Here is a 17,891-nt window from a genome sequence, read left to right on the forward strand (position 1 = left end):
GGTTTCCCAGGCTCAGCTGGACCAAGCCATGACTGGGCTGAGCCAGTGCTCATGATGGTGCCACCACAGCCGGGTTGGACCTCCCCTCCCCCAGCAAGCCCACAGAGATTCAGTGTATTTTTGGTAACAGTGCTATAGCTGACCAGAAAAGTAAAAAGATTTTCCTGTGTTAAATTAATACAGAGATTCCTTGTTTAAAGTACGTAAACTGTCCCCATTCCAAGGGGAAGAGGAAGAGCAAAAACCTATGTATGTTTTCGCCACTGTCCCAAGCTGCGACCTCCTGTTAAGCTCCTGCTTGGGAGTGTCGTGGTTTAGTGTGCTCAGGTCTCGGGTGCCACCTCCTGGCCTTCCCAGTATATTGTGCATTTCCTTAACACGCTGTGACTCAACACAGACTGAGTCCCTTTTCCATCACACTATCAGCAATAACAAATCCATGTAAAGCCTTACTGATTCAGAGCAGCGCTTACTCTTCTTCTCTAATAAATAACCCCCCAGCCACTGCTCGCCATTACGATATTACAGGGTCTTGTGCAGGATCCCATTGCAGCAGCACCTTGACTCCCAAAGGCCCTCTGGGCTGTGATCCATCACTTTGGGGGTGGGCCCTGGTACCTCTCACCTTTCACCAGCGGTTATTGTGCAGGCTGTATTTTGGCCCTGCGAACTTATATGTCCCCCGTGCAATCTGTTATGCATCACCTGTGTCTTTCCTTGTTCACTGTTTGGCATTTGGGGATGCCATTTCCAAGTCTCTACAGGCCTCTTGCTGGGTTGAGGAATAATTTAACAAGTGGGTGATGGAAAGAGGGACAGCAAAGATATTTTTGGCACTGCAAGACAGGGTGGTGATATCCAAGCCCAGCAGGTAAGCAAAACTTATGAGAGGGAGCACTGTGCAATAAGGAAGCACAAGATTAGGAGCAGGCAGTGTGCTCTCTCCTCCCTGCCTTTCTCCATCATTTCCCAGCTCTTTCTGCCCACCTGGTGACATTTCTGGCCTGGGTAAGCCTACTTGTACACTCGCCAGCCAAACCTGCCTCTTCCAGAGGTGCGCTACCAAGTCCATCCATCATCGGGGAGCTTGGCCCGTCATTTTATATGGCCACATGCCATGACCAGGCTGGGGCGCCACAGAGCTGGTATGTGTGATGCTCTCTGGCCACAGCAGACCTGTTCTTCGTCCTCACGGAGCTGGACCACACGTGTTTGCCAGGCAAATCCCAGCAACATTACATGAGCTGCAGCTGGGAGTGGTAGCTGCTAAAGCGAGAAATTTTGGTGGTCCCAGGTGCAGCATGGATCTGGGGCCATCCGAGACATCCCCTCATGGTTGGGGCCATTGAAGTCTGTTGAATGGATGAACAACGGAGAGGACATCGGTGGTCCCATGGAGTTTGGCTTTCTGACCAGCTGGGTAGCATTTAACTGCAGAAAAGAGGCCACCAGCAGGACTGGAACTAATGATGGAGAAACAGCACTGAAGGCAGAGCTCAGGTTTGGAGACACCCCTGCCTCTCTCCTTGGAGACTCACAAGAGTTGTCCTTCAGCCTGAGGTCAAAATGGTCTTCAACCATGATAATCTTCAGCCCGAGCAAGGAGGGGTGCCTTGGGGAAAGGAGATGGTGACAGAGGATCTTTTCCCTGTGCTGCCAGTGCAGACCACCAGATGGAAGTTGCTAGGGTTTGCAGGAGGCAATTTGATCCTTTGCAGAAGGCATTTGAATTGCTTTTCATCAGCATTTACCATAGAAATGAGCTGAAGACACCAGATCATGCAACCTGCATGTCTGAGCTGCCTCTGAGTACCCTTAATCACCAGCAAAGGTACGCAGGACCACAAGGAGACCATGAGTGCTGCAAGGCACTCTTGACCTCAGAGACACAAGCTCTGTGGTTCGTGACCAGCAAGTCCCTGAATGGATGCTAAATGACCTGTCTGCTTTCCTACATCTCTGGTTTCAAGCAAGGATTGAGTTTTGCATCTGGGCTTCTCACAGGCCTTCGTGAAGACACCCTGGCCTCCTGTGAGCGTGTCTAATCAGTTAAAAGCAGGCCCAAGCCAGCCCAGCGGCAGCTTATCCAGTGCAGCCAAGCCGAGGCCTTTTTGCATCAGAGCAGCTGGATTTTCTATTTCCAAAGTACTCCTTGATGCAGCACCTGGACCACATGGAGCACAGTGCTTTTGGGAGAAAATGGGCTGAAAGCTCCCAGATTTATTTAGTCATTGTCCTACCTTCAGAAGAAGGAGAAGAAGGGGGGAGTCTCCAGTAAAATATAAGACAAAAGTGTGCCAAAACCAGCCTTTTCTCCCACTCCTTCTTCCAGCCCCAGTGCCACCTCCTCTCTTATCTGGCCACTTTATTCTATGGCCACTGTCTGATAGGCCCAGGCAGCACCAAGGACCAAAGGACCTGGGTGCCGTGCACCCTTTTTCCCGGCAGTGCCATCAGGCTGTGCCCCATCCAGAGCTGGTCTCCACTCTGGAGCTTCATCCCACCCACAGACCGGGGAACATTCCTCGACCCCAGCTCACTGCCCAGAGAGTGGCCCTTTGAATAGGACACAAGTGGGAGCAGTATGGGAGGGGCAGGGGCATTGCGTACACACAGGGGCAGAGACAGAGGGACAGAGGCAGCAAGCACGCACATGTGTGCACACACATGTGCACACATGCCCGTGCTGCGCTTGCACTGGCGAGGGAGGGGGACGCCCAGGGACCCTCAAGGCAGATGTGACCTACTTTAGCTCCAAGGCGAGCCGTGCTGCACGGGTCCCAGTGTAAAAGCTTAATAGAGCCAGGCATAAATTATTCATTGCCTGGCCATGTTAATGCATGTGCTAAAGGCTTTTTTTAATATATAAAAAATCTCCTCTATAATTTAAAGCCTTGCACAGCTCCCATCACCAGGCCCTGACTGCTCTCCAGAGTGTTTCCGCTTAGGTGAGCAGAGCTGTGAGACAAGGACAGACTCAGCAGGAGAGAGCCGGCCAGGCAGGAGCTGGGATTCAGGCAAGAGCCAGGACACAGGCAGGAGCTGGGATGCAGGCAGGAGCAAGCTTTGCCTGGACTGTGGGCAGGGGGATCCCACAGGGAAGGGGCTGGCAGCATTGCTCAAGCTCAGGCAGCCTGTGGCCCTGCAGCGAGTCACTTCCCGGAGCAGCAGAGCTCAGCCGAGCCCGTTCCCAGGCACAGTGGCCAGCAGGGCTATTTTTAGACCTGTGTTTTGCTTTTTCTTTTTTCTCTCCCTGTTCTTTGCATTTGATCAGCGCAGCACTCAAAGCCCTGGGGAGAGAGGAAAACACTGATCCCTGGGGTGGGAAGCTGCATAGGAGGGCTCTAGGAGCACCCCATCACTGGGACCTGCTGAGTCCAGCCACAGGGATCCCTTTACCACGGTGGGGAGAAGACCTAGGCCACCCCACTGGGATTTAAGCAAGCTGGTGTAACATCCAGCCTTGCTTTCATCACTCCAGGACAACCACCCCTGCCCCAGGTCTGCAGTTCCCACGGCTGTTGTAGCAGGTACAGATAAGGCCACAAAAAGAGCCAGCAGCTCCAGCCAGGACACCCTGCACTGGAGGAGGAGCAGCACAGGCATAGGACGATGCAGCTGCAGAGGACGTTTGCCTTCTATGGCCATCTCTCCTCACTGCACCACTGGCAGGGAGGAAGGGCACTAGCACAGAAGAGAGGCCCTCAACCTCCGCAGCAGGGGGAAACAAAAACACCCAAAAAGGCTCGTAGTCACCCTTTCAGAGGCCTCTAGAAGAGGTCAGCATCAACAGCCCCATGAACATGCACCCATGCAGGCAAGGACTTGCCCTTCTCCTATGGGGAAAAGGTGCCCCAACCCCACTCGTGGTGTTCAGCAGCATCCCAGACCAGCCTGTGTTGCTCTGGGCAGGGCTGGGGAACAGGGCAAGGAGGGGAAAGGAAGGAGGACAGGTACTACTGACCCTGAAGCATCCCAACAACCCCAGAATAAAACACAACAGACCACAGAAAAAGAGTCACAGCAGCCTCTGGGTATATTTTTTTTGTTGTTGCATTTCATATATTATCCAGTTTCACATTCTCATAGGATCAGTAATTTTATAGCAACTTATTCTCAAATCTTTTAATACAAGCAAGACAGCCATGGTCATATAATACTTAAAGCACTTCAATACCAAGCAATAAGATGCTAAAACAAAAATTGCACAATTTCTTGTTTACTATGCCTGACTGAATCATTGTTACAGAAGACAACCCTTCTCTTTCAAGCTTTTAACTAAACATTAACTTATCTTACAGGATTACAATTTCTCTTTAATTATATTATTAATTGCACACAAACACACAAATTCTTTATGATGCATAAATATTTCCTTATTACACATGGTACAAAAATACTCGTAACTTTGTTTGGTATTCCCATAAGGATGGCTGATTATTTGGCAGGACTGGATGCTCTCCAATCAGAAGGATGTGGAAAAAAAAGAGAGGTTAGATATTTTACAGCCGTTCTATATATAGAAGTTTGAAGGAAAAAAAGAGAAAAAAATCAACCCTGACTTTAAAACCAGAGAAGAATGGATGAGAACAGAAACCCAGTGCATCGTACTTGGAAAAAAAAAACCAAACAACATTTTTCAGATTCTTCTGGTCATACTGGGGAGGGGAGGGCAGAGGTGGGAGAAGGGGTGAGACAAGGACAGTTAGTATTTCTCAAAGCCAAGTCTTCACCGAAGCAAGATGAAAACCTTGATGGATCAATCCGTTGGGCCAAGACCTGTTGCTAACGGTTACACAAACGCTAGAACAAACAAACTTACACTCACACATACACAAGTTAAGTGTTTTAATTCATGCCAGAAAACATGCAAAACCCATTGCCTTTCATTTCCTTCAGCTGAGCTGCTAGGACAGGGCAAGCCCTGGGAAGACCGGGACCAAGCCCCCCCGGCTGGGTTTCAGCACAGCCAGATGGCAAGGCTCAGTCAGGATGTCCTGGGGAGGGAGGGAGGGGGGGAGGGATCAAGGTGGTGCACAGCCTGTGGTGGGGGCTGCAGTGGCTTCACAGTCCAGGGAGGGGGGATGCTGGCAGCCCCATGGGGGAGTGCACCAGAGCCAGGCACCTTGTCCACTGGCTGCAAACCAAACCAAGAAGAGTCTGAGTGATCATCCCTGGCACATCCCTCCATGGAGAGGCAGGGAGGAGGAACACAAGCCGAGGAGACACTGCAGGAGAGGAGCGGCAGTGAGCAGGGCTTGCTGGATCCACTCCCCAAGCAGCACTTGCAGCCCCTTCCCCACCCTGGGGCTTGGTGGGTCTCCATTCTCCCACCAGGGTGGATTTGGCCCCATCACCACCCATCAATGTAACCCAACTGCATCCTTGGGTTGATGTGGGGGCTGAGCCCAAGTTCCCATCTCTCCTCCCCACAAGAGCCCAGGGAGCCCATGGACAAGCAAGACAAGGACCAGGCTCCAAGAGTAATTAATTACTTACTAATCAACAAAACTGACGAGACTTCCATCCTTGCTGGGTGGCTTCAGAGGGAGGATACCAGCGCATCTGGAAAAGAAAGCCACACCTGAGGTCCATGATCCAGGATTAACTCAACTGGAGCCCAAACCTTCAGCTCCCTCAGGCCACATATGAGTACGCTGAGTAGAGATGCCTCCAGCATAGTAAAGGAGGCTCCAGGGTAAGCCCCAAGTACTATTTGATTAGCATCCCTGGGGTTGCACCATGCCAGCACTACCCAGCCCCATGCTGGCCAGCTCTGGTGGCTCATGCCAGGACAGGCTCAGGCTCACCAGGCACTGGGACCCAGCCAGGTCCTCTTTTAAGGAGCATGGCAGGATGCCACATGTCCAAAAAGGAAGCTAGCACCCCTCAAACATCAAGTACTTTCTGCCTATTGGCATAACCAGAAGACAGACCCAAAATTCACACCGATGCCTGGCCCCAGCTCATTACATCACGCAGAACACCACTGTTGAAGCTAGGAAAGCTCCTCACCACCAAGCTATGAAGTTTACCACTGCAGAACTGTGTGCAAGGAGGGGCTGTTCCCCCAGCACACTCCCACTCCCCCATACATCCCAAGTTTACATCTTTCCCCCTGTTCTGGCTCAGGCAGGGCACAGGAGGCTCACTTTGGTTATGTGGCACCCCAAGGCAATGGCCACTCTGCCCTCAGCCAGCAGAAGGAGGCATCTCAAGACCACACATTTAGGCCAGACATCTCTACATGACGCACATAGGGTAAGAACTGTTTCATCCATCACAGAAGAGAACCATGAACATTCCTAAGCCACAACCCAGCCATCAGAAGAGGCTCCTGGCAGACTACATCATGGTAAGAAATTGGTAGAGCTGCAAACCAGCAAGACTTGGAGGCTCCCCTGGCAAGTCAATACTGCCACATCTACTGCTCAGGCCTGCTCTTTGCAAGGACAGACTGCTGGATGGGGACCCAACAAGCAGACATGAGAACAGTAATTGAACAGTCACTTTCCAGTCTGTCAGCAGATGCAGCAAGCTGGCAATGTCCAGTAGAAGAGTATCAGACATCCAGGTGCTCCCATTTGGTCTGCAAGACTGGTATGTCAGGCTGGGCTGAGTTAGCAGCTTCATGCCTGACAGCAGCAGGAGATGCATCTGTGCCACTTGACTGAGCACAGATCCAGCAGCAGGAGCATCTAGCAGAGCTTGGTTCTGCTGCTGTTTGCAAAGGGAGCTGAAACAAAGCAGCCATCCCCCCTCTCCTCCCTCCCCAGCTGGTGGGAGGAGAGCACAGCCTCAATGCAGACAGGAGGTATCAAGAGCAGCAGGTATGTTCAGTGCTCTAGGTACCACCAAAGAATTCTTTGCTTTAAAATGAGTAGAAGAGAGGCAGAAAATCCCCTAGAGCCCAGCGTGAACCATTCCCCTTGCCAGGCCATCCTGGCAAGGTTGTCCCTTGCCTGAACAAGGCTGGCTAGATGCTCAGCTGACAATAAGGGGTAACAGGAGATAGGTGTTTTCTAACTACCTAGCAGCCAGTAGGCTGCCTGACCAATGCACTGGATGGCACATGCAACACAAGTCTTGCTGAAAAGTATCCAGGAGTGGAGATGCAGACCTGTGTCCTCAAGCCCAGCTGCATGAGGCCTCCAGGAGCTGCACACAGGTCTTCAGAAGAAATAGAGCTGAAGACCAGGACACCCAGAGACTCAGTGACAGCCCTTGAATTACTCTTCGAGCTAGGCACTTACTCAGTGGGTCCCTTCAAACCCTACTACCGTTACCCCTGTAAGAATCAGAAGTTTGATACCTGATAGAGGTGCAAAGCCAGAGGCTTTGCATTCATTCCTTTATAGAGAGACATGCAGCAAAGGGCCAAGACCTTGGCACTGCAGCCTCATCACAGGAGCTGGAGGTGACAACAAACACGCACCTTCCAGAAAACGCAGCTGCCTGCTATGACCAAGTCCTCCCTCCATCATCACAAGGGCTGTCATACCAGTAACTGAGGTCCATGAGCTCATGCTTGGGGCTGTTCAAGTCCCTCCTTTTGTGACACTTCCTACAAGGAGGCGGCCTGCAAATTTGCAGAGGCTCTGTCCTAGCAGGAGCCTCTCATCAGCTAAGTTAGAGCTGCTGGATCTCAGGCTCCTGTTCAGGCACCAGCTCCAGGCTCAAGGTAGCTGTCTGTAGCCAGGCATACTGGGCTGGTCACACTCCTTGCCAGACACCTTCATGAGGCAAGTGGATGCTATCAACTCAGCTCCCAGGTGGCCCTATAGCTTGTTCCATCACACCACAGCCAGGTGCATCCCAGTCACTCCAGCCTTGGGTGGAGGGAATCAAGGGTATGGATATTACCAAGACCCTCTGCCCCAGTGAGGGGTCCCCATCTAGTACCATGACCAAAGTGCTGTCTTGGTGCCACACGTACAATGTCTTCGCTTCTCCGTTACCCTGTGAGAGGGACTCAGCTCAGCTGCACCCTTGCTCCCCAGCCTGGGGCACAGTTATCTCCTTGCAGTGATGCAGACCAGGAAGGCTCACAGCCCAGTGTGGGCAGCAGCATCACTGACACTTATGGGGGCCACCACAGCAGCTGCCAGTGCAAGGACTGGGGTTACATGGTCCCCCCAGCCCTGTCACCAGGAGGTGCTTGCACAGCAAAGCCACATCTCCTCAGCAGCCAGCAGTCCTCCTCCAGGCCAATGACTCCCACTCCAGCACCCCTCCCCTCAACAGCTGGAAATAGTTTCCTCCTGCCCAGCAGGAACAGGAAACTCCCTGTGTTCAAGAGGCTGCATGCACTTAACCCCAGGAGCTGCCTCCATCCCACACCAGGCTCAGCACAAGCAGCACAGCTTTACATAAGCAGGCACAGCATCTGCACATGAGCAAGACAGCCATCCCACACCCCAGTCCCCAAGCCTGGTGGCTCTTCATCCTCTTCTCAGGGGGTCTGAGCCAGCTTCTGCCCTACATGCACACCCCACCCCAAGCCTGGCCAGAGCCTCCAGCAGTTTCAACAGAAATCCTGCTTTTCTCCTAAAACATGCACTGTTTGTAGTTCTGACACTAGTAAACCCCCACTTCTGATGGACTACCTCTCCTTGCCTTCCTTCTGTAGGTCTTTGATGCTCATACACACAAACCCAACCAGCCTGACTTGCAGTGGCCCCATCTGCCAGTAGCCCTGCAGCCAGAGGGGCTCAGCCTGGAGGCTGGCAGGAGCTCGTGCAGATGCTATGATCCTGGGTACAAGCCAAGGCTCTGACATGCTGGCAGGGTGAGGGAATGGCCTGCCAGGTCTTTCAGCCCACAGCAAGATTAAGGGTTTGATGGGATGAGGCAGGAACACCCCCTTGCTAGGAAGGATGTTTTTGAAACCAGCAGAAATCACCGGAAGAACCAGACTGGAGGCAGCAGCTAACCAAGAGGATATACCTTTTAGGACAGTGGCACCTGCCAAGGCGGTTTTGTCTTCACATCCCTCAAAGCACCTCAGGCACCTTGATTTTGCCAGGGAGTAGAGATGCTCTGCAAACAGGGGGCTCCCAGAGCCATCTAGAAGAGGAGACCAGCACCACAAGAGACTACATAGGGTTGACTCAAGATGATTGCAACCCAGCAGGCCAAGCCAGAGCACCTCCCTGTAGGGAAGAAATTTCTGAGGGCTTTCAGATGATCTGTTATCTCTCAAAAATACTACATCTATCAAGGAGGAAGCTGAGAGAGAGTAAATGGAGATGTCCAACACTGGGCAAGGAAAATAGAGCAAGGGAGGCTTTTACCAGAAGAGACAACAGTTGTTTCTGGAGCTGCATTAGCTCACAGTTGGAAAAGAGTCTGGCCACATCGCCTGCTTGCCTGCCTGTAGGGGCGAGACAGACACCACCATCCAACTGCAACCAGCCTCATGCTGCTGCCTTCAACATCTCTTCTCCAGCTGTTTTCTGGGACAGAAATTTGTGCCTCTGCCTGCCACCTTCCAGAGGCCAGGTGAAACATCCAGAAGCAAAAAGCCTCTCCCTTGCTGCAGCACAGGATCAGCACTACTTAAAAAATCACAAAGCAATTTTAAATGGGGCAGATAAACACCCCATCAGTGCTTCACTCTCCTTATCAAGTCCTCCATTGTCTCTCCCAATTTCCTTATTTGCCCACTAACCTTATGGAGAGCAGTTCCTTCAGCAGGAAGAAGAGGGGGGGAAGGGAGGACTGAATACACAGATCCAGCCTCAAGCCACCTTTAGCTTGGATGGCCTGCCTTTCCTCCTTAGTTACTTCTAGGTCTGCTTATCTTTGCTCTGCAGTCAGCCCCAGCATCTTGTGGAGCTCACAGCTATCTCTACAGCTGGAACAGACCCAGCCACCTTCCCACATACAAGGAAGACTCCCTGTGCAGGCAGGGACAAAGCACTCTATTGTGCTCCTGGGAGCTGGTAGGACCCCAACCAGCATGCCCAAGAACTGCATCTAGTTACCAGCTGCTGACATGCGGAGCAGCATCTTCAATTGCATTGCTGAGAAAGCCTCACCCCAGCAAGCCACAAGCACTTCACAGTCACCACTTCCCCCAGGCTGCAGGTCACTGGGTGCAAGCCTTGGGCAGACTACACTGGTGATTGGCAAGAGCTGCCTTGCTCCAGCTGGAAACACAGCTGATGGGAACATGACCCAGGGCAGGCAAAGAGAGCCTGCAAAGGTGCACCCACAAGGCACTAATATCATCCCTTAGTGCACTCTGGACACACCCTTCCAGCTTCAGCAGCAGGCACTTCACCCAAGCCACCTGCTTCCAGGGTCCTTCAGGGGGCTGGGTTGAGGAGATGACCATCCAAACACTTGCATGCTGTGTAAGACCCAAGCAGCTCAGCCCACCACCGAGAAAACCTTGCTCCAGTCAAATCAAGCACAAACATCTCCCCAGGCAGCCTATGGTAAGGGAGAGCTGAAGGATCAGCACATCGCCTCACACCACACTGAGGCGCATGCAGAAGACAGGCACTGATCCATCCTGTGATGCTTTCCTTTGGGTTGAGCTAGCCAAGGACAGGCAGTGCTTGCCACAAGTCAGGAAGCCACTTCTGATGGTACCTTGGTCCAGTTGACTCATCAGGTGTGATTTAGCAAGAATGGCTGCTCAGCAGATACCAGAAGGAGCTAAAAGCCTCTCCTGCCTGCTTTTCTCTGGCTAGGAGGCAAATGCTGCTTGGGGAGATCTTGCTCAGGGCTGCTCAACCAGCTATGCCAGCACTAAGTCACTGGAGTTTAGGAAGACACCATAACCACAAAGGTCTTGAAGAGTGCTTCAGACCTCCAGGAAGCATGGCAGTTACCCAGAAAAAAATAAACCTGGAAAAGCCTACATGACAGCCCAAAACAGGCAACAAGTTATTAGGCACAGCCTACCATCTCAGGAAGGGTCTATCAGAGCTTAGCTGCCACAACATGAAGTTCAAGAGATTTTGCAGGTGGAACCATGAAGCGAGTCCAGAGGCCAGCAGCAGCAATGCAGATGCTCTGAGAGAACCTTGGGTAGCTCACCACCAAAAGGACTGGCATCTGTGAGCTTTCAGTCCATGACTTGCTCCCTGCCTTGGAAGCATCTATGACAGTCTCCTGGGCTCTGAGTACTCAACATGTCAGACTAGTCACCTACAAGCACCACATGGTAACCACCCCCAGCCTCACCCACATTGTTATGAAACAGTCCTGCATCCAGCCCCTGCTTTCCAGGGCAAGCACTACCCTCAGGGGTACTGCCATAGCTGGAAACTTCTCTTTGCAGAATTGCTCCAAGAGCATTGATAGTCCCTGGTGTCTCCTACTGCCCAGTCAGAGCCTGACTTACAGGCGCTCTAGAACAAATGGTTTCACAGAGATGCAATGCAGCCCAACTCTATCACACAGGCAATAGAGGAAACTGTTCACCAGGTCCAAGCAGAACAAAACAAGCTGTGTCACTGTCTCTGAGTTTGTGTCAAGCTCTGCCCATCTTCTGCGGAGACGAACTGTGCACATCTTTGCACCTCACGGTCTTCCAAGGGCAAAGGCAGACCTGGGCCCCCATCTTTGATGACTTCTTTCCCCAACATCACTACCACACAGAGGAAAAAAAAACTACCCAGAACCACTGCAAGAAGTGACTCTGTTCCTTCAGTTAGTGCTGACCACAGCAACCATCCTCCCTGCCAACCAGTCCCAGGCCAGGCTGTCTTCCCTCTTCCCAACTCTGTTTCCTTTGCCACTCCCATCTCTCCCAAGCTGCTGATTCCCTTCATTACAGCTCACAAGACCTGTGTCCTGCCTGTGATTTCAGGTTGCAAGAGAAGCCAAGCTCCAGGTAGGAACTTGCTCCGTTTCCAGTAACTGGAGAGAAAAGAGGTAAGATTAGACCCATGATTAAGGGCAGGGTCTGTCCCGGTATGCAATTCTGGAACAATGTGACCGGCAAGTGCTGTTGTCTAACGTGCCCGCTAAAATTTAGTCGTGTGCTATCACTATCACGTCACTCACCTCCCCCACCATGTGCCAGGAGTGAGGTCAAAGTGTATTTCTGGTTCCCCTTGAGGGGTCGTGGTTGGGGAGAAACCAGGTTTCTTTCATGCCAAGTGGCAGGGTTGTCTCTGCCCCAGCTCAACCGGGCTGCTCCCCTCCCACTGGCAGAACCTGGCTGAGCCTGGCTCAGCTGGGAGGAGTTGATGTAAGATGGTGCCATGCCGTGTGTGCCATGTCATGTGCTGCCAAGTTGGAGATGTGGGTTAGAAAGAAGGCCTGGTATCTCATTCCCCAGGCTCAGTGGGTGGGTAGCGTGAGGCCCATGCACTGGGTTGCCAAGGAGATACGGGCTAGAGATGGGCAGAAGCTTGCAAATCCCATGGTGCACCTTGGAGGAGAGATGGTTACCTTACCAGTCTTTCCAGACGTGGCTGCCATCATGCTTAACACTTCTAGGAATGGAGCTGTAGTACAGCCACTCCACTAGCTGCAATAAGGCATCACTAGGGTGTCCCATCTCCAGGGACAGCTCTGAGCTTCAGGGCTAGCCTGCGCTGGCATCATGGCTGGAGTTCACTAGGGACATCAAAGGAGGGATTTGAGAGAGGGTGGGAGGGAAGGCAGATGGGACAATCTTCAAGTCAGTGGAGTCCCCACAGGTAGAGGCTCTTAGCAGTCAGGCCACAGTCACATCTACAGCAGCCTGGTGCCTGCCGGGAGCATCACCATGGCACAGTGGTGCCAGGAGCAGCAGCCATCAGTCTCATCCGTGAACAGCTTACCGATTGCTCCCCATGTGTGAGCCTAGGCCAGGCCAGCCTCACACCATCTCCTGCCAGCCCTCTGGGCAGCTCTTCAGGAGGTTGTATAGGTGCATCACAGATGGCGGCCACCTCCTCTCCTGCTTGCTACCAGATTTAACACAAAGCTGCAAGAGGACAAGCACTTCAGCTTTAAGTCTTTTGTGACAAACCCTCAGTTTAGCTACAGCCTCCAACTTCATGCCTGCTTCAGGACTGATTGCTACGAAGCTGCTACAGTTCTGGCCATCCCCATGAACATCCTCCAGCCAACACCAGTCTCAGGAGGAAGAACTGCAACTGTTCTGGAGAACAACCCCTGTGCCCACCAACATGCCAGCAAGGCAAATCAGCCCCTACCAGTGACAGCAGAGGGCTCAGCACACCAAGACTAAGGTTACAGCTTTTAGTTCAGTTTGTGATCAAAAGTAATCTCACCAACTTGCTCCACCCTGCTTCGGCTCCAGCCTAGAGACCAGGCAGCTCAGAGCTGCCAGCCTCAGTAATGTTTAACCCCATAAAACTTGATTGGTAACATATACTGCACCAGAATGTCTCCCTGCGAGGTCACCACAGGCAGCAAGGAGTAGCTGTAACTGCTCAGCCAGCCCAGCTGCTCTTCAGAAGAGAGCTGGGTCAAGCCATGGCTGTGGCCTGGAGGGGCTGTACTGGCTCTCTAAAGCTTAGGGGCACGTCACTACTTACGGACCTCCTTGGACAGGGAGTCCTACCTATTCAGGGAGTCCCTGGAGCATCAGGGTCATTCTTCAGGCCAGAAGACCTCTTTTAAAGCTAGTAGTTCCTGCTCTCCAGTTGGCAAGCTAAGACCCCAGAGGGAAAATGTCTGGCTGAAGGCTTCCTTAATACCCTCCACTTTAGGAGAGCGGAGTTTTTTCTCTCCCACCATGCACCATAAAGTTTTGGTGTCTAACCCTTACACTCAGGATCCCCAGTCACTGATGATCATCCTTGAAGGAAGTGCAGTAATGGTTTCCCGTTCCTCAACCACCTTAGCCAGGCCAGAGGGTTTTTTCCTGGTCCTCCCTGCAAGGGGCAATTCAACCAGCAACAGCCCTCGGCTCCACCACCCTACACACAAGGGGCAGGGAAAGGAAGTCATCTACTCTCCTGGATAGCTCAGGAACAGAGCACGCTCCTGAGTTGTGGGCACCACTAATAACTTTTGGAGAACACCAGCATGCACAACCCTCCCAGTGAAGGACGAGTGTGGCTCTGGAGACCCTTGGAAGAACAAGCCAGTGTGTGGTCCTACCCTGGGCCCCACTTCTTGCCTACCCTGCAAGAGCTTCGGCCCAACACTAGCTCACCAGTAGAAGGACATAAACAGCAAAGACCTACAGGTGTGTGAGGGACAGGACAGACAAGCCTACACAGGCCAGGAGCTTGCATCCCCTCCACTGCCTCCATATTGCATTTGGGAAACAAGTTTAGGTTGAAGCTGGGCAGTTACAGTCAAGACACTTGTGGGAAACAAGAGTATGCCAAAGGGCCAGCTGAGCTAACTGTCAGCCAGGTGGACAAGGTGAGGAGACACAGCTCTTCTTCCTCTCAGTTTAAGCAGGGAAGAGTGGAGCTAAACACCCTGCTTGGCAGGGCAAAGAGCAGAGGTTAAGCCCCAATGCTCTGAGGTCTAAGCCCAGAGTCCCACTGCCTTAGTCTGCGTGGCACTACTACAGCAGCCGAGACCAAAGCAGGCAGAGTATTGCTGGCTGGTAACACCAAGCAGGGCAGGGACACAGGGCCTCCAGGTTCTCCTGTACAAGTGCTCCAAACCAAGCACCTTAACCTGGAATTAGGATGCCACTGCTCTATTTTCACTCTCTTTGCACTTCCATGGTTTCAGGGACTTCCTGCTCAGCAAGGGTTTTGACCTTAGTACATTAAAGCGTTCGAGTTTCAGATGAGTACAGGCATCCCTACACCTCCAGTGTCAACAGGCATACCCTGGGACACCAGGAAGCTGGGTGCATCACCACCAGCATGTCTAGAGGCTCATACACAGAGTGACCCTCTCTAGCCTGCATCCAGGGTGGCTAATATCACTGTCCCATCAGAGTTCCTCACTGTGGCAAGGCTCTGATCATTCATCTCCTGCAGGACATCCTCCTCCAGCTTCAAAAGTACTTGAGTCACTTGGCCCAAGGGGATCCCAGCTGAGCTCCTCAGCTTCAGCACCAAGCTAAGCCTGTTGCCTTCACTGTGTCTCCAGGGAGGACATTTCACAGCTATTTTACATGCTGGCAAGTGGCATTTCCTCCCAGCAGTCCCACACCATTCCCTGGCCACAGGAACCAGCAAACCCAGCCAGAAATTGAGCCCTGGCTTTCTCCTATTTGCCTGCCTCTTACAGGGAAGCAGGCTGGACCTGCAGGGTAAGAAATCATCATCCAGCTCTGATTGCTTTTGACCATGTAAACCTCTCCCCTGTGGTTTGCTCAGGGCTGAGGGCCCCCCCATGCACTTCAGCTGGGAGAAGGCTTTGCCCAGGAGCCAAGGTGCAGAGGCCAGGGTCAAACCAGCCAAGCAGAGACCCACGGGAGCGAGCACCAGGGCAGGGGAGAGCAGAGAGCCCAGTTCCTGGCACAGGACACGGGGAGCAACTCACCTGAGCGTGAAGAGCAGCGGCCGCAGCAGCAGCTGCTGGGTACGTGAAGGCGGCATGGGGGATGGCAGGGGTTAGCTCCGTTGTGTACAATGGGTAGGGAGCCCATGCTTCTGGGGATGCCGGAATAAGAGCTGCTCCAGTCAGGTCATCTAGACAGGAGGAAACAAGATGACAGCATCTCAGTAGCTGGGCGCAACAGCCTGCTTCAGGGACAGGCTCTGGATTTCCAGTCCCAGACTAAAGCTTTGCACTGCCATCTCTGTGAGGTATAAATTATAGCACCCCTGCAGCATCTCTGTAACCAGCTGCTCCTCTGGCCTCCCAGCCTTGCCAAGAGAGGCCAGAAACATGCTCCATCACTGCTCAGAACCCCACATGGGCTTTGGGCAAGCTAGTTTACACATGCAGCACCAGGCTGGTACCACAGGATGGCAGGACAGAAGACAGGGCTCTCAGCACCATGTTACAGGCTGCCCGACAAGCCTCAGCAGGCCTGCTCACCCCACCAGGCTATGCTGAGGGTGCATTGCACAGGACTCGTCCTTTCTGCTTCACACCTAGGGATGGTTTGAAGGACTTAAGGTATCACTTGAGCTACCAAAACCAACTCTGCTCTCTCAGCACTTCTAGTGCGGCCAGAAGCCTTACCAGCTGCCTGTTATCCTCATGCAACTCTAACATGCTGGCCTTCCTGCACCAGGCATATTTCAGACAGAGCATATCTGGGTATGGTTTCCTTTCCATCCTGGCAGCATTCCCAGGGTTGGGCATCTCCCAGGTTGGACCAGCCACAACCTCAAAGTCCCTCCCAGTATACTCACAGGGGTCCCGTGCAATGAAGTGTGCGCCCAAGGCAGGGTGGATATTGGTGGGGTTCGGTGTGGCCATCAGCTTGCTCTTGGCCATCTTTGTGTTGGCTTTAGCAAACTCTAACCGCAAGGTCTGGGGATTCTCTGGGTCGAAGCGGATGCCCTGTCACAGAAGAAAGTACAGGAATCTCTGAGATGATGTTTCCAATCCAAGCACAGGCTGTGTCTATTCATGGAGCAAACCCCAACCATGGAACCAAGGCCATCACGCTGCAGTCACATACCCAGATTTTTGTCACCTCACTGCAACACTCAAGCTTCCACATTATTTCTATGCTTAGCTGGCGTAGGATCACTGCTTCTACAGTTTTGCTCCTTATGTGCAATTTACCAGCCAGCATAGCAGTGATAGCTACCAACACTGGTCAGGAAAGTTCTGTCTGCTACAACCGGGATAACCCCATCTATACTGGAGCTCCCAACTGTGGTGCTGCTACATCTACTGCCAGCCTGGGCAGAGACACCAGCACATGCCCCAGTGCCCAAAGCAAGGTCTACAGCAGAGCAGAACCAGATCAGGATGTCTTGCTGCCTAGATCCCACTAACTTCCGCAGGCCCACACGGGATGGGGATCATTTTGTGTGTGTCTGCCATGTTGACCACCTTCAAGTCTTTTTCTTGAGCTGCAGCAATTTGGAAATGCTGTGAATGTGCTAGAGAGACTGTACCAGACAGCTTTGGCCCTGCTTCATGCCCTGCCATGGAAATAGCAGCATGGGAAGGCTGGTTTCTTTCCTTTCTGAAGCAAGTACCTTCTGGCTGCAGAGGTCCTGACAGGCCAGAGTCCAGGACAAAGACCTGCTCTGCTGAGTGGCACATACTTTACATCAGGACATTTGGCAAGTGAGGCATAAGCAAGGCCACTAGCACCAAGCAAGTCCTATGGCCACATGACAGACCAGCTTTGCTATGAGCCTGCTTTACTACCCACATACCCTGGTAAGCTTGACCTAGAGCCTCAAAAAGCTGATGCTAAACACAAGTTGAACTCCACATGCCTCAGTAAAGCATGACAAGGTGTCAACTGGGTATTGCCCTCTACATGTATATGCCTAGGAACGACCTGTGCCCCCAACATCTCCTCATCTGTTTGCTAAGGCTTGGTTTGCCTGAGAAGACCTGCCTGCTTCAGGTACTCCAAGCCAAGCTCAAGTCAAGCAGTCAAGCTAGGATGAGCCCCCACCTCAGTGCTCAATTCAGACAGCAGGAGGAAAAGCTCCTTGAAGTGTAACTCTGGCCCACACATCAGCACACACACAGGTAATCCACGTTCATTTGAACAAGGTAAGGGTCTCAGTCTACAACTCTTCCCCATAGAAGGGGGAGGGGGGCACTTAATGGATAAAGAACAGGATTCACAGCCTGGATCCTGTTATCAGAGGCCAACTGTTGAGTAAGGAGGTGCATGCCAACTCAAGAAAAGAAGTAACTCTTGTTTCCCCACACCCTCAGAGGCCTGGAGCAGTCTTCCAGTGGTCAGAAACTACACCTACACTAAGCATGGGACAGTTTGCATCCATTTGCTCGGGCTGATGTCAGCCTTAACAGCTTTCCTGCTTCCCTGGTGCAATACTGCAGGACCATTTAGCTTC

The 17,891-nt window shown here is 52.4% G+C and overlaps 1 protein-coding gene across 2 annotated transcripts in view; it reads right to left on the reverse strand.

The window, feature by feature from the left end:
• Positions 1 to 4,013: 4,013 nt before the first annotated feature.
• Positions 4,014 to 17,891, reverse strand: part of RBPMS2 (RNA binding protein, mRNA processing factor 2) — a 29,106-nt gene continuing 15,228 nt past the window's right edge. The window contains exons 5-8 of one of the 2 annotated variants that reach the window (XM_075099734.1): positions 16,251 to 16,401; positions 15,430 to 15,578; positions 5,500 to 5,565; positions 4,014 to 5,228 (exon numbers count right to left, since the gene is read on the reverse strand). In XM_075099734.1, the coding sequence (XP_074955835.1) occupies positions 5,503 to 5,565; positions 15,430 to 15,578; positions 16,251 to 16,401 (363 nt within the window). In that variant the 3' untranslated portion in view covers positions 4,014 to 5,228; positions 5,500 to 5,502. The remainder of the gene's footprint in view (positions 5,229 to 5,499; positions 5,566 to 15,429; positions 15,579 to 16,250; positions 16,402 to 17,891) is intronic. The other variant, XM_075099735.1, reaches the window with a different exon arrangement.

Source organism: Phalacrocorax aristotelis, chromosome 7 (assembly GCF_949628215.1).
Source record: "Phalacrocorax aristotelis chromosome 7, bGulAri2.1, whole genome shotgun sequence".
Lineage (NCBI taxonomy): Eukaryota > Metazoa > Chordata > Aves > Suliformes > Phalacrocoracidae > Phalacrocorax > Phalacrocorax aristotelis.